Source organism: Taudactylus pleione, unplaced genomic scaffold (assembly GCF_031769625.1).
Source record: "Taudactylus pleione unplaced genomic scaffold, aTauple2 ptg000407l, whole genome shotgun sequence".
NCBI classification, from domain to species: Eukaryota; Metazoa; Chordata; class Amphibia; order Anura; family Myobatrachidae; genus Taudactylus; species Taudactylus pleione.
The window spans coordinates 2,078,408-2,093,227 of NW_028284809.1; the positions used below are offsets into that span (position 1 = coordinate 2,078,408).

At 46.7% G+C, this 14,820-nt stretch overlaps 1 protein-coding gene across 1 annotated transcript in view; it reads left to right on the forward strand.

The window, feature by feature from the left end:
• The window catches only part of LOC148506368 (uncharacterized), an 87,118-nt gene that overhangs the window by 14,225 nt on the left and 58,073 nt on the right, over nt 1-14,820 (forward strand). Inside the window, exons 3-5 of the mRNA XM_088446917.1 lie at nt 13,758-14,057; nt 14,226-14,339; nt 14,455-14,811. Of these exons, the coding sequence (XP_088303043.1) occupies nt 13,758-14,057; nt 14,226-14,339; nt 14,455-14,811 (771 nt within the window). The remainder of the gene's footprint in view (nt 1-13,757; nt 14,058-14,225; nt 14,340-14,454; nt 14,812-14,820) is intronic.

The following is a 14,820-nucleotide window of genomic DNA, read 5'->3' on the forward strand; positions in this document are numbered from 1 at the left end:
GATTGAATAGGGCGATACTTCAGAAACAGGCGAAAACCACGCGGCTTTTTCGCCTCTAATTGAACAGGACCCTAAGCTGGACCTTCTCGACCAATCAGGTAAACTCCTGCGCATGCAATAAGCAATAATACTTTAAGCTCTGTAACTTATTCGGTCAGTATAATATAATTATTCAACACTTACAATATATTACTAAGGTACCAAAACTCTTTTAATTGTCACCAAGCAATAAATATATATATGTAAACAATTACTTCCACTTTTCTATATTCTATTCCTTTACACTTTACGCTATTGCTTTGTTAATATCACAAACGAAATACAAGTATACATGCAATTAAAGGTCAATAGTTTAAATACCCTACCCTAAGGATAATCCTGGTAATCCTACCTGGCCAGGCTATTGTTGGTGCACTTTAAAGAAGATGAGTCCTGACTTGTATTATTGTCACAATATTGTGCTGTTCACTATTTGAAGAAAACACTTTTACTTTATTAATCCTGAAAAGACTGCCAGTGATTGACAGTCTTTGACCGTTTCTGGATGGGGAGGGGGCGGCGACGGCCTCCGTTTACCAAAACGGAGGCGTGTCGTCGCCATTGTATATTTAGTGATGACGCCAGGATCTTCTTTGGCTGACATAAATTTCTTGCCCTCTTTTGTGCATCTGCGGCGGCCGGCTTGCGTGACCCCATGGGTCACAGATGATCCGATGCTGCGTCCTAGGATGCAGCTCGGATCAATTAATGCGTGCAGGAGGCATGACTCCTCCTGCCGCATTACCATATTGGTGCTATCGCAGCTGCTACCATGTGATATCAACTCCGTCACCTGTCCTTTGCTGATGAAAATATCCTCTTCTTTAATATATTGATCAATAGGTTCAGATACTTGTAATGGGCTAGAAAGCTTATCACAGTGTTTCAAGAAATGCTTCCTACAGTATGCAGAGATGTCTGTGTTCAGTCTCTGTCTATGTGAGGTTAGAGGTGCCTGTCTGAGGTGTCAGGATTACGCAGACCTGTTCCAGATGATGCTGACAATTCAGCTCTTTTGTTCCCCTCAGAGGCTGCGATCAGGTCTCTCTTCCTCTGGTGGCACACTTAAGCTGGGCACTGACAGCTGCTTCCCCAGGCCCGCCGTGATGGCTGTCACACACCGGCAAAGTGAGCCTGGAGCTGTCTCTTCAGTGACAGCCGCACGTAGAACCGCCTCCTCTGACAAAGGGGTAATCTTACTAACCTCCGTGTTGGTCTGAATTGGCAGACACGGGCATATTCTGGCATTTTTACAAACACAGAAATTTACTATGGCCAAAACGGGTGTATTTTCTGTATTTTCAAAGGTGAACACAGCTGAATCCGTAGTTAATATGCACCAGTAAATACAAATGGAAATGAAAACACAGTCTGAACATGACAGTACTTTCCATAAACAGGAATGCAGCACAGGAATTTAGCAAGAATCGTCATTATAATCACAGGTGTAATTTAAGCAAACTCGGTTTAAATAGAAGTTTTAAATAGACCAACCTCCTGACCAGCGTGTCTTTCATAAACATACACAGATCAGTGTGATCCGTGTATGTTTTCCCCTAATGAATAAAATAAAGTATAAAATAAAGAAAAAAAAATATGTGGGTTTCCTCCAAAAAGCATAATCAGCCCTGGGCTCCGGGAGCCAGTCCTAGTTTTAAAAAAACGGGGGGACAAAATGTATAGGTGTCCCCCCGTATTTTATGAACCAGCACTGGGCTCTGAGCCATACCTGGTTTTAAAAATATGGGGAAAAAATAGCCAGGTGGTTCCCCGTTTTTTTAAAACCAGCACCAGACTCAAACTAGCTGGTGTGTAATGCCTCAGCCAGGGGACCATTTCACTGGGTCAGCCCGGCCAAAGCATTAACACCCCAAACTAGTTATCTCAGGCCAGAGATCCCAGGGGAGGTGGGTCTCCCCTCCCCTGTGCACCCCATACCTGGGCTCTTCGCTGCACTCCTAGCCGGTGGGTGCGGGGTTAATAATGATAATATGTATACTTATACTAGTTACATGGTGTGTGTACTGTCATTTTTTTTACAATTTTTTATTTTACAGTGGGGATACTGATGCAGGCTGCCTGCTGGCACTTGTAGCTCCACAAGTACCAATGGGCAGACATGCTGGCATCTGTAGTTCCACTGTAAAAAAACTCATGAAGCCCAGGGAGCAGTTATGCTTTTGTGGGGGGAACCACTCACCATTGTTTTTCTTAAATTAACCTTTAATAGCACATTAATGCACACAAGCAGCCTGCACGTATATCTCACTGATTTGTGCAGACTGTTTGTTCGGGAGTGTTGGGCTAGGGGAATACGGGTAGGAACGATCGCATACACCATCGGAAAACACGATCCTGTCAAACACGGGAGCTTAGTAAATTTCCGTATTCCTTTTTTAAAAAAAACAAACAGAAACCCTGTGTACGATAATTTTTACCCGTGTTTAATCTTGGACAAACACGGGCCAGACGCTATTGTTAGTAAATTTACCCCTAAGGTCACTGCCTCTGATTCCACCCCACAGAATTGCTGCCTACCGGGATTCGTCTTTCACAGTCAGCCGCCTCTGGGCGTCCCCTCAGCGCAGCCCGCTCTCCTTAGTGGTTACTTCAGGACTCCCCTATGGGTCAGTGAGAGCTGCTATATATGTTTCCCACCCACAGCTTGAGCAGGTTTAAATTCTTTCTCAGCCAAACTGTCCATGGCTCCCTCAGCTGCAGTGCATCAGGGGAGAGGGGGGGAAACCCCTGCAGAGTATCTCACAGCGCCATGTCCCCAATGCAGCCCAACAGTTCACCCAAAACAGAGGCAGTATGTACACAGGGGAGCCACGTGAGATCATTCACAGTCTAAGGGGCCTATTCATCATATCTAAAGTTTCTCTGGAGGTAATTAGGTTTAGCACTCGCATGGAGTTCTACCTAATTACCAGAGGAATTCATCATTCCTCCTCTCCATAAGTATCTATTCTGAAAGCTGTCATTTTTGCGATGACAGCTTTTCGGGAAATAGATACTTTTCCCTCCCTACACTAACTTACCGCAGCTGGAATCTGTGCTGCGCATGCGCTGTTACATTCGTTAACTCAGCGCATGCGCAGCACTGCCTACACCTGCGGTAATTTTGTGTGTCCTCCCCTCTCCCTACACCACTTACCTTCTCTCCCGTCCCCGCACTTACCTGCCCACGCAGCAGCCTCCGGCTCCGTCTGCTATGCTGTCATGTGTTCTCCCCAGCAGATCTCAGTAGTTTAGAAAAAAAAAAAAAAGTTTTTTTTTTCTTCTAAACTTTATTGTGTTCTGCTGGGAGAACACTTGACAGCATAGCAGAAGGAGCCGGAGGAGAGACCAGAGCGCCGGAGGGAGACGCCGGGGGACCTGCCCACGCTGATACAGGAAAGTGTCACCTGCTATTCGCCACCTCACAGTAGCGTATGGTAACACTATCAAATTCCGAAAATACATAATTTTCGGAATTTGATGATTACCATAATTTCCATATCCCCATACTAATGTACTTATGTATGGGGAGTGTGGAAATTAACGCAGAGGGGCTTAGCAAGGAGTTATCAGTGATATCTCCTGTGCGAAGTGTGTTCATGAATACTAAAATAACGTTATTTAAGGAAAATGTCCTTAAAAATGTTATTTTAGTGTTGATGAATAGGCCTCTGAGTGTGATATCACCATTTAATTAAACATGCAATCTAAAAACATACCTCCCAACATTCGGAGTCCCAGAGTCAGGGTTGCGCCCAAAAAGGGGGCGTGGTCTGCTGACACACCCTCGTTTACATCACTAATGGGGCGTGCCCAGCATCTCTGTGATGCTGGGCTTCCCCCCGTACTGTGAATAGATGCTGTGCGCCCGCGGGTGGGACAGCGGGCCAGTCCCAGAAATATGGGACTGTCCCGCTGAATGCAGGACAGTTGGGAGGTATGCAAAAGCAGAGTTCAGTTTTTAAATCCGAGTTCCGCAATGATTGCAGAACTGACTCTGAACCTCAAAGTGATTGCGGACTCAGACTCTGTTTGACTCGGAACCCCTAAATTCAGTTGTTGTCGGTTCTCTGGGAACCGGACCCGCACATCTCTAGTTCAGACAGTCTAGGTAATAAAAGTCACGTAAACAGCTTCATACAATACATAAATTCAAACAGTAAAGTTCACATATGTAATACATCCTAAGACAAAGGCAAATAGATGAAAGGTGCGTACACACTAGACGACATTTCAAATGATATTGCTGATAACGACACATCGTTACGTCAAATTCGTTTTATCGTCCAGTGTGTATGCACTAGATCGCTAGCGATGCGTGCTCCCGCGGGTCGCTAACAACATCCCCAGTCGTCTGTACTTGCAGCTCAATCTGGGGATGTCGTTGGTGATGCCATTCTGCCGATTGCAGCACCCCCCCGCCGTCGTTGCCGGCATTAGCAAGTGTGTGTGCACTTGCCGATGCCGACACCCCAGCCAGGTCCGTCGCTGATGAGGTCATTATTAGACTTCACAGCTCATAAGCAAATACAAGCAATGTGACATTCAGAGTAAAGTTTCTTTTGAACCAATTTACACGTTACAATCTGAGGCTAATGGTGCATACACACGGTCAGATTTTTCTACAGATGTGAACGATAAATATTTTAAAAATCGTTCATATCTGAAAGAAAAATCTGACATGTGGGCAACAATGAAAGATGAATAATGAATGATGCGTGTTCCCGTTTGTCAGATAACGATATCTGACATCCGATGTGTTTGCAGTCAGATTTGGTCGATTTCATTAATTAATACAGGCTGAAATCGTTCAATCGTTCAAATCGTTCAATCGTTTAAATCGTTCAATCGTTCTTCTGACATATCTGACCATGTGTATGCACCATTACACTTAAAAAACCCTCAATGGTAGATTAGGTGACCACATTTTAAATATTGCAACAACTTTCTTTAAAGCTTTAAAGTTTGGGCTCAATAAGCCACACATCTTAAATAACCCTTGCTAGTCTATGCACATAGCCATATACGGTGGTGCACTTAAAGTTGATTTTGTGAAGTTTTATGGTAAAAGCATCCGATTTACTTAGGAACTCTTTCTGAGATGTATGTCCTTTTTGCTATCACAGATTATTTATAGGAACTCAAGTAGGCTTACTGTCTATTCTCCTTTGTAGTTGTTGTTAAATAGTTTTATTATTCAATTAGTGGAATGTAGAAGAACAATCTCCAGTCTGTTATGTCCTGTAGATATAATCCTGTGTGACTGCTGCTGGCAATACAATTTATGAATAGGCTCTGTTCTTTAGTAACATTTATCTGAGCATCCATCTGCTGTTCTCTGCCAGACCTCAGGATCTATCCCATTCATTCAGTTAATTTATAGTTAGAAGGGGATGTAGGTGCTCAGAATACTAGAATCCCGACAGCAGTCGGAATCACGGCACCGGAATCCCGGCCGCTGGCATCCCAATGGTAAGTATTTGTTTTAAGGGAAGGGGCAGGTTTAGGGGTTATGGTTAAGCACTTGTGGGAGGGTTATGGTTAGGCTGCGGGGAGATTTGGGGGGAGGGTTAGGGTAGGAACACTTAACTAGTTGGGTTGGGATTCTGACTGTCGAGATGCCACTATTGGTGTTCTGACCATCGGCATCCCGACCACCGGATCCCGAAGTCAGCCTTTTCTATGCCGCTCAGATTTCTTACCAACTTCTCGTAGTGCTACTTTTCTTGAGGTGTGTGAATAGACAGGCCTTTCAGCTGTGGTTAGCGGGTGTCCTCAACCACTTTAAGCCATACTTACCTACAATGCAATTTCAGGTAAAATCTCCCCATTCCGCCCAATTCACTAGGAAGTGGGCGGGATGCGGGAGATATGCCTACTCTTCCGGGATCGCGGGGGGTTACCCGAAAAATCGGGAGCCTCCCGCGGTTCCCGGGAGAGTAGGCATGTATGCTTTAAGCGGAGCGGTAATGTGTAATTAATCCTCATTGTGTCTGTGTGGAGGGTTGACCTTAGTGATGTCCATTGACCATTGATGTTTACAAAACAAAGGTGGTTAACAGCCGATGTCAATTTTGCCATCCTGATTTTTTTTTTTTCCTAACTTCATGCAAGGACATCAACCCTAGCTCCGCCACCTGATGCACCTCTGAAGCCCTGATCCTCGGTTCTGATTGGTCAGCAGCCCAGTATGTCAAAGAGCAGGGATGATCATTGGTGGTTGAAACCATCAATGGTTTCCCTTTTGAATGGTCTTATACCATCGATGATAACCACCCATGGTACCATTAATGGTTACCGACCGATGGCCATCCCTCCCTCTCACAGTCAGTGTCCAGTCCTTTTTATAACCTTAGTCATGTGCCCCCAGGACCTTCATGCCTGCAGCATGAGCAGGTCCAAAGTAATTTCTGTTGACTAAGCTGTCAGTCTCTGGCTCCCTATGGCTTCCTTACAGCCACAGCAGGGGGAAGAAAAGAGGGGTAAAGCACATATATAAAGTTTACTACTAATAAAGAGCACCACACATGGCTATGCCAACATGGGGCAGCACATGAGCTCTCCTTAACATGTGTGTGATACTACCACATGTACATGCAAAGATGTTCTTATTGGTAGGATATCACAGTACAGGACAAAAAGATCAAATGGAAAAGCAAAGCAATTCAGTTATGTTGGGCGGTCACTGAAATCAGTGGGCAATTCACTTTGTGTGAATCCACGGATGTAAGTAGAGCAGCTTAAAGGTCTTCTCACCTGCACACCCATATAGGAATGGTGACGATGTGAGGGGACTGGGAAGTATTAGTAAATAATTATTTCATGGCCAAAGATCACAAATTATCTGCGGAAGATAAGATGGGAGATCAGATAATGGAGTCCGAGCAGCCTCAGAGAGAATGACTTCTGAAACCAAGGTCACTCTTTTTATATAGTCAGAAAAGGAATAACTTCAGTATTGGGACAGAAACTATAGTCACTACGGAGGGGCTCAGTGGAAAAGGGTACATGCCACAAAATAAAATTTTAGCAGGACAACAAGTTATAGGAAGAAGTTTCCTGTGGAAAGTTGGTGCCTAATTGTATTTATTTGAATTGGAATTTAAACTAGATAATAGGACAGTAACATTTAATAATGTGTCCACATACATCTATCCTCCGTGCGCTACAAGTCGTGCTACACATAACACGTGAGTGCTGTGCGTCTCGGTCGTGCCGTTTGTCTTTCCGTGCGACTTTTTCCCATAAAATGCATCATTCGTAAAGTGATGCGAATAGGACGCACAGGCAGCTTCTGCTGATTAAAATGATATGCGGCATTGCCTATAGTCTGTGTGCGATTGTGGATGTGTCTGCATGTGAAGCGCTACATTACAGCCGCTGACACGGTAATGTAGCATTTTGCATGCAGATACGCCCACAGTCGCACACAGAATATAGGCAATGCCGCATATCATTTTAATCAGCAGAAGCTGCCTGTGCGTCCCATATGAATCGTTGTGTGAATTAGACACATTTTAAGGGAAAACATCATACAAAAAGACGCTCTGCGCTACCAAGTCGCGCCACGGCATGGTGTGACTAGCAGGTCTGTTCTAGCAAGGAGGCTAGATGTATGTGGACACACCTGTACCAGTCGCATTATTGTGAATAATGAAATAACACATAAAATACTAATTAATATAGATTACCAATACAAAATATTTAAATTGAAAAATTCTGTATATAAAGTCAATGGGTAATGAGTTTATAATATTATTATTACTGTAATCGTATCCAAAATTTTATATCCAACTCCTCATCAATGTTTTCAAGTTCTAGTGTTTCTCGACTTTCTTCAGATTTCAAGGACTGATAAAATGGAGCATAAACAAGTGGTATAAACTGCGTGAGACTCTGCAGGTCACAGAACTTTGGGCCTGATTCAGACCTGGTCGCAAACGCTGAGTGCTCGCAACCGGGTCGATGTTTGCCCACTGGGCATGCACACGACGGAGCCGGCTCCGTCGTGCGCATGCGCGAGACCCGACTAGCGACGGGTGCTCCGTCGCTCCGGGTCTCGCACCAAAGGGGGCGAGTTGTCGATGGTGATTTACAGCTCGCCCCGTTTGGTAGGCGGGCAGGGGAGGTGGTTGCCCAAACTGAGGCATTCCCGAAGGAACGTCTGCCGTTTGTGGGTGGCCCCACTGACATCACCAGTGATGTCAGTGGGAGAGCTTCCAGCTCTATTAGAGCCAGAAGCTCTCTGGGGCTTGCGGCCACGAGACCCTCCCACAAGGGTCTCGTCGCAAGCCCGATGGTCACGATGGTCTTGACCATCGCGACCATCAACCTGGCCGCTCGCAATAGCTGTGGGTGGTCACCCACAGCTATGCGAACGGCCATGAGGCCGCACAAAAAAAAACAAAAAACGCCCAGATCCAGAGCGAGCGCTCTTTCAGAGCTTCCGTCTCTGAATCAGGGCCTTTGTTTCAAAGTACTTTATGTCTAGAAGGTACAGCCAAAGTCCTAGAACACTTTTTCTAGGCACAACTGTATTATTTGGACATACCATACATATTGTTTTACACTGTTTCAAATCTTTTTATTTCCTTGTCTTTCCGTTTATTTTTATTCCGAAAAAATTTTTTTTAGACGTTAATTTGGTATTTTCTTCATCTAAGACAGTAACCTCGCTGCCTAAAGCCTCCATCTGTAATCAGTTTGTTACAAACACTGAATGGAATCTAACCACTCGCAGACCCAGTGGCATGAGCCCCTTTTCAACTAGATGTTCTCCCCAGAAATTTTTTCCAGCCGGTGACATCCAAAATTAGCCGGGTGGGGGCCTTCGCAATTAGGCGCGCGCTGGAAAAAGGGGTATCTCCCTTACCAAACCAGCCCGACAGGCAGGGGCATAGAGAGCCATGCCGGGCCCCGGTAAAGAGGGGGTGTGGCCTAATCGCGGGAGGAGTGGCCACAACCCCTTGAAAAAAAAAAGTTTGTTTTGCAGCGCTGCGCGCTGTGGAGGGGGCGCTTAGAGCCCCTAAGCCCGGCGCAAAGCCAGAGGGGGGCGCGATCAGTGTGATCGCTCCCCCCTTCATAGGAGATTGCTGTGGCTGCTGCTTAGCTGTGTGCTGGGCTGCTGCAGAGGGAGGGAGAAAGTGAGGGGGGGCGGCGCCGGACCCGGGCCCCCGCCAGGCCCCTCTGGAAGCCCGGGTAAACTGTACCTGCTCCCCCCCTCTTGGCGCCCCTCCTGACAGGTTTCAGGCTGCTCCCCCACTGGCTCTCAGTCAGAAGTGCCCATTATACAGTGCCCCCTATAGTTTTCCCCTTTATGCATTGCCCCTGTAGTTTAGCTTTGCCCTTATGAGTGCCCCCTGGCTGAAGTAGTGCCCCTATGTAGTGCCCCCAGGCTTAAATAGTGTCCCTTATGCAGTGCCCCCAGGCTGGTCCCATATGCAGTGCCCCCAGGTTTAAAGTGTCCCTTATGCAGTGCCCCCAGGTTTAAAGTGTCCCTTATGCAGTGCCCCCAGGCTGGCCCCTTATGCAGTGCCCCCAGGCTGGCCCCTTATGCGGTGCCCCCAGGCTGGCCCCTTATGCGGTGCCCCCAGGCTGGCCCCTTATGCGGTGCCCCCAGGCTGGTCCCTTATGCAGTGCCCCCAGGTTTAAAGTGTCCCTTATGCAGTGCCCAGAGGTTGGTCCCTTATGCAGTGCCCCCAGGTTGGTCCCTTATGCAGTGCCCCCAGGTTGGTCCCTTATGCAGTGCCCCCAGACTGGCCCCAGCCCAGAACTTATCTTTACTTGCTGGCCGCTCGCTGCTCACGCTCCCACTCCCGTTGCCTCGCGCTGACTGGATCTAACAAGATCCAGCAGGTGCACGGGGCAGTTTCCTCACGTCGCGGTTGACGTCATGACGTCACCCGCACAGTGCATCACTGGGAACGCTGGCCTCTGAAGCGATCGGAGGCTTCTTTAGCCTCCGGTCACTTCAGAGGTCAGCGTTCCACAGCGGGGGGTCGGCGGGGAAAAGTGCCGGGCGGTAGGCTGTTTCTGCCTGGCGATGCGCCCGCAGAAAACAGCCTGGGGAGAACACTGCCAGGGTTTTGTGTTTTGTCGCTGGTGAGAAATAGGCACATGCCACTAAGGCCCTCATTCAGAGCCGTACGCTCTGAGCAGAGCGCACGCTCTGAATGAGGGCCGGGCTCCATTTTCATGGAGCGTCCTCCTGGACGCTCGTATAGCTGTGGGTCACCACCCACAGGCTATACGAGCGTGCATTGTGATGGTCGCGATGGTCGAGACCATCGCGACCATCGAATTTGCGAGTCGGAGCCTGCGGTTGAGGTTTTCAACCGCAAGCTCCGGAGCGCCTAGGTTACCTTGTGGGAAATCCGGGCCTGCGCTCAGCCAGTGCCTCTGATTGTGCAGTGCTGTAGGACAAGTTACTGGTACTATATATCAGTGTTATTATCCTCATACGCTCAGTCAGTGCCTCTGATTGTGCAGTGCTGTAGGACAAGTTACCGGTACTATATATCAGTGTAGTTATCCTCATACGCTCAGTCAGTGCCTCTGATTGTGCAGTGCTGTAGGACAAGTTACTGGTACTATATATCAGTGTTGTTATCCTCATACGCTCAGTCAGTGCCTCTGATTGTGCAGTGCTGTAGGACAAGTTACTGGTACTATATATCAGTGTTATTATCCTCATACGCTCAGTCAGTGCCTCTGATTGTGCAGTGCTGTAGGACAAGTTACTGGTACTATATATCAGTGTTATTATCCTCATACGCTCAGTCAGTGCCTCTGATTGTGCAGTGCTGTAGGACAAGTTACCGGTACTATATATCAGTGTTGTTATCCTCATACGCTCAGTCAGTGCCTCTGATTGTGCAGTGCTGTAGGACAAGTTACCGGTACTATATATCAGTGTTGTTATCCTCATACGCTCAGTCAGTGCCTCTGATTGTGCAGTGCTGTAGGACAAGTTACTGGTACTATATATCAGTGTTATTATCCTCATACGCTCAGTCAGTGCCTCTGATTGTGCAGTGCTGTAGGACAAGTTACCGGTACTATATATCAGTGTAGTTATCCTCATACGCTCAGTCAGTGCCTCTGATTGTGCAGTGCTGTAGGACAAGTTACTGGTACTATATATCAGTGTAGTTATCCTCATACGCTCAGTCAGTGCCTCTGATTGTGCAGTGCTGTAGGACAAGTTACTGGTACTATATATCAGTGTTGTTATCCTCATACGCTCAGTCAGTGCCTCTGATTGTGCAGTGCTGTAGGACAAGTTACTGGTACTATATATCAGTGTTATTATCCTCATACGCTCAGTCAGTGCCTCTGATTGTGCAGTGCTGTAGGACAAGTTACCGGTACTATATATCAGTGTTGTTATCCTCATACGCTCAGTCAGTGCCTCTGATTGTGCAGTGCTGTAGGACAAGTTACCGGTACTATATATCAGTGTTGTTATCCTCATACGCTCAGTCAGTGCCTCTGATTGTGCAGTGCTGTAGGACAAGTTACCGGTACTATATATCAGTGTTGTTATCCTCATACGCTCAGTCAGTGCCTCTGATTGTGCAGTGCTGTAGGACAAGTTACCGGTACTATATATCAGTGTTGTTATCCTCATACGCTCAGTCAGTGCCTCTGATTGTGCAGTGCTGTAGGACAAGTTACCGGTACTATATATCAGTGTTGTTATCCTCATACGCTCAGTCAGTGCCTCTGATTGTGCAGTGCTGTAGGACAAGTTACTGGTACTATATATCAGTGTTGTTATCCTCATACGCTCAGTCAGTGCCTCTGATTGTGCAGTGCTGTAGGACAAGTTACTGGTACTATATATCAGTGTTGTTATCCTCATACGCTCAGTCAGTGCCTCTGATTGTGCAGTGCTGTAGGACAAGTTACCGGTACTATATATCAGTGTTGTTATCCTCATACGCTCAGTCAGTGCCTCTGATTGTGCAGTGCTGTAGGACAAGTTACCGGTACTATATATCAGTGTTGTTATCCTCATACGCTCAGTCAGTGCCTCTGATTGTGCAGTGCTGTAGGACAAGTTACCGGTACTATATATCAGTGTTGTTATCCTCATACGCTCAGTCAGTGCCTCTGATTGTGCAGTGCTGTAGGACAAGTTACCGGTACTATATATCAGTGTTGTTATCCTCATACGCTCAGTCAGTGCCTCTGATTGTGCAGTGCTGTAGGACAAGTTACCGGTACTATATATCAGTGTTGTTATCCTCATACGCTCAGTCAGTGCCTCTGATTGTGCAGTGCTGTAGGACAAGTTACTGGTACTATATATCAGTGTTATTATCCTCATACGCTCAGTCAGTGCCTCTGATTGTGCAGTGCTGTAGGACAAGTTACTGGTACTATATATCAGTGTTGTTATCCTCATACGCTCAGTCAGTGCCTCTGATTGTGCAGTGCTGTAGGACAAGTTACCGGTACTATATAAAGGTATAAAGTTGTTATCTGCTTCTGTGTTATCCAGTGAAGGAGTGACCTGTGTGATAGGCATTTAGTACAGTAAACAGTGATATAGATAGAGGAGATTATTCATAGTGCCCTGGGCCCAGATCAGGTGGGCTGAAAAAAAGCTGCTATATTCCAGTCCGGCTTATACATGATGAGAGGTTTGTGACCAGCTGTGGGTGACAGCAGAGGGGGTGACCCAGGGGCATGGAGACGGTACTGTAATAACAAGTCTTCCTTTCACCCCATTACTGTAAGGGGAACGCAAACCCTAGATTCACAGAAGGCGGACAAGCAATTGCCCAAATCACCAAGAAAGAAGTCATCTCACGTAAACAAAACAAGGTAAACACCTCGAGGTAAATGGAATAGCCTGCGTTTTGCAGGCATCAGTGCGTTCCCAGCGAGTCTGGTCGATGTTTTAAATGATATAAAAGGCAAAACCAGCCCCTGGAGGATTGTTTTTTTTCCTACAAATGTTTGTTGTGGAAATGCACCAACATTTATTTATTATCAGTTACTTATTCCGTTGCACTGTATAATTGGGATCCAATGAGGCTTTCTCGCTTCCACCTTTCATTTGTAATCCTGCCAGAAGGAGTAATCCACGCAAGGCCGAGTAACAGTTAAATTCCTACTCAACTTGTACCGTGACCATCCTATCGGTACCGGATGTCACCTGTGTTGGGTCCCCCAGCACTAATACCCATTTTACGCCAAGGTGCCGACCATGGCTATGCCCGGGTCGGCACCGTGCACACCAGAGCCAGGTCAGCACTCCACAACCCTCTTACCTCACTCCGCATTGGTCCGGAGGCAGGGAGAGTGGGTGGGGTGCACTGCTCCATTCCCGCCCTGGTTCCAGGGGAAACTTGGAGATGATGTCATCTCCAAGCACCACTGAAGCTGGCCAACCGGGCAGCTTGTGGCACGATCCCTGGGTCTCTGGTGGATCCATTTACCCGGACAAAAATCCCAGGTTGATACGCGTTCACATACATCAACCCGGGATTTTTATGTCAGTGTAAAAGGGGTTTTAGTGATCCTTGTAGTTAAGTTGAACAGAGACCTTGCTCCTAAAAGTACAGACGTCTCGCTGCATTGTGCAAACAGGAGGGCATTCAGGAAAATGATCCCCACATCAGTACTAGTGTAGGGAGAAGGGAGAGATTACACATTAAGCCAAGACACTTTAAATGCAGACTAACCAATTGTATCTATTCTCCTTACAGCTACACCAGTTATACTGATACCAAACAAGGCTGTCCGGAGAAATAGGAAGAACACCCTGTACTGTAAGGTCACTGGATTCTTTCCTCCAGACATTGCCATCCATTGGCTCGTAGATGAAGAGGTGCCGAAAAAACAAATGATGGGTAAACCGCAACTGGACAGAGACGGCACCTACTGGGTAAATAGCACAATGATAATTACACCGACCGATGAGCACCGGAATAGAACCGTCTCCTGCAGGATCCAGCATGCCTCTCTCCAGGAGCCTCTTCAGGAGAACTTCCAGCTGGTCTATGAGGGTAGGAAGTGTTATCCGCTCCTGGTGCTCAGTGTGTGTGTTGTATCATTTTGGGCTGATTGCAGCAGTGGAACCCTGTGTGATAAGAAGCTATAGGAGAAGATGATGGATGTGTAGGAGAACCTCACCCTCTGCTCACATGCACCGTTGTCTTATTTATTTCCTGCAGATGAAACGTCTGAAACGGGCACTATTGTGGCTTGTGTCATTGTGATACTGTTGATATCTGCAGTGATGTTTGGCATCTTCTTTTGGTGGAAACAACGGAAGGACAGGAGAAAAGGTAATACCCTGATCGTTAGATGAAAAAGTAGAATAAAGTAAAAGTGACTTTGAAGTGTATTTTATTGGCTGTTATTGGAGTCACTGACTGAGCATGTTATTAATCATTTCATCAGTGATGGAGGCGTTCATGGTAAAGGACATTGAGGGTCCATCTCAGCTGCTCCATGGAGAGGAAGCCACCCTGTGCTGTACGGCTACCGACTGCACAGGGGACATACGTGTGACATGGCTGGAGAAGAGAGCAGGGCAGGTCCGTGAGATCCCACAGTCTCAGCCAGTAGACGCAGGAGAGAAGGAGAAGCTCCTGGAGACATCCTATGTAATCATATCCCAGAAAGAGGGGCTTCAGTACTCCTCTTCCCTGAGGTTTATACCCTATATGGAGATACACAAAGATGTGGCTCTCATTTGTAGGTTTATCGCTGGTCAGAGGAGTGAAGAGAAGACATTTCGCTGTAAAGCTATTTATGGTAAGATTT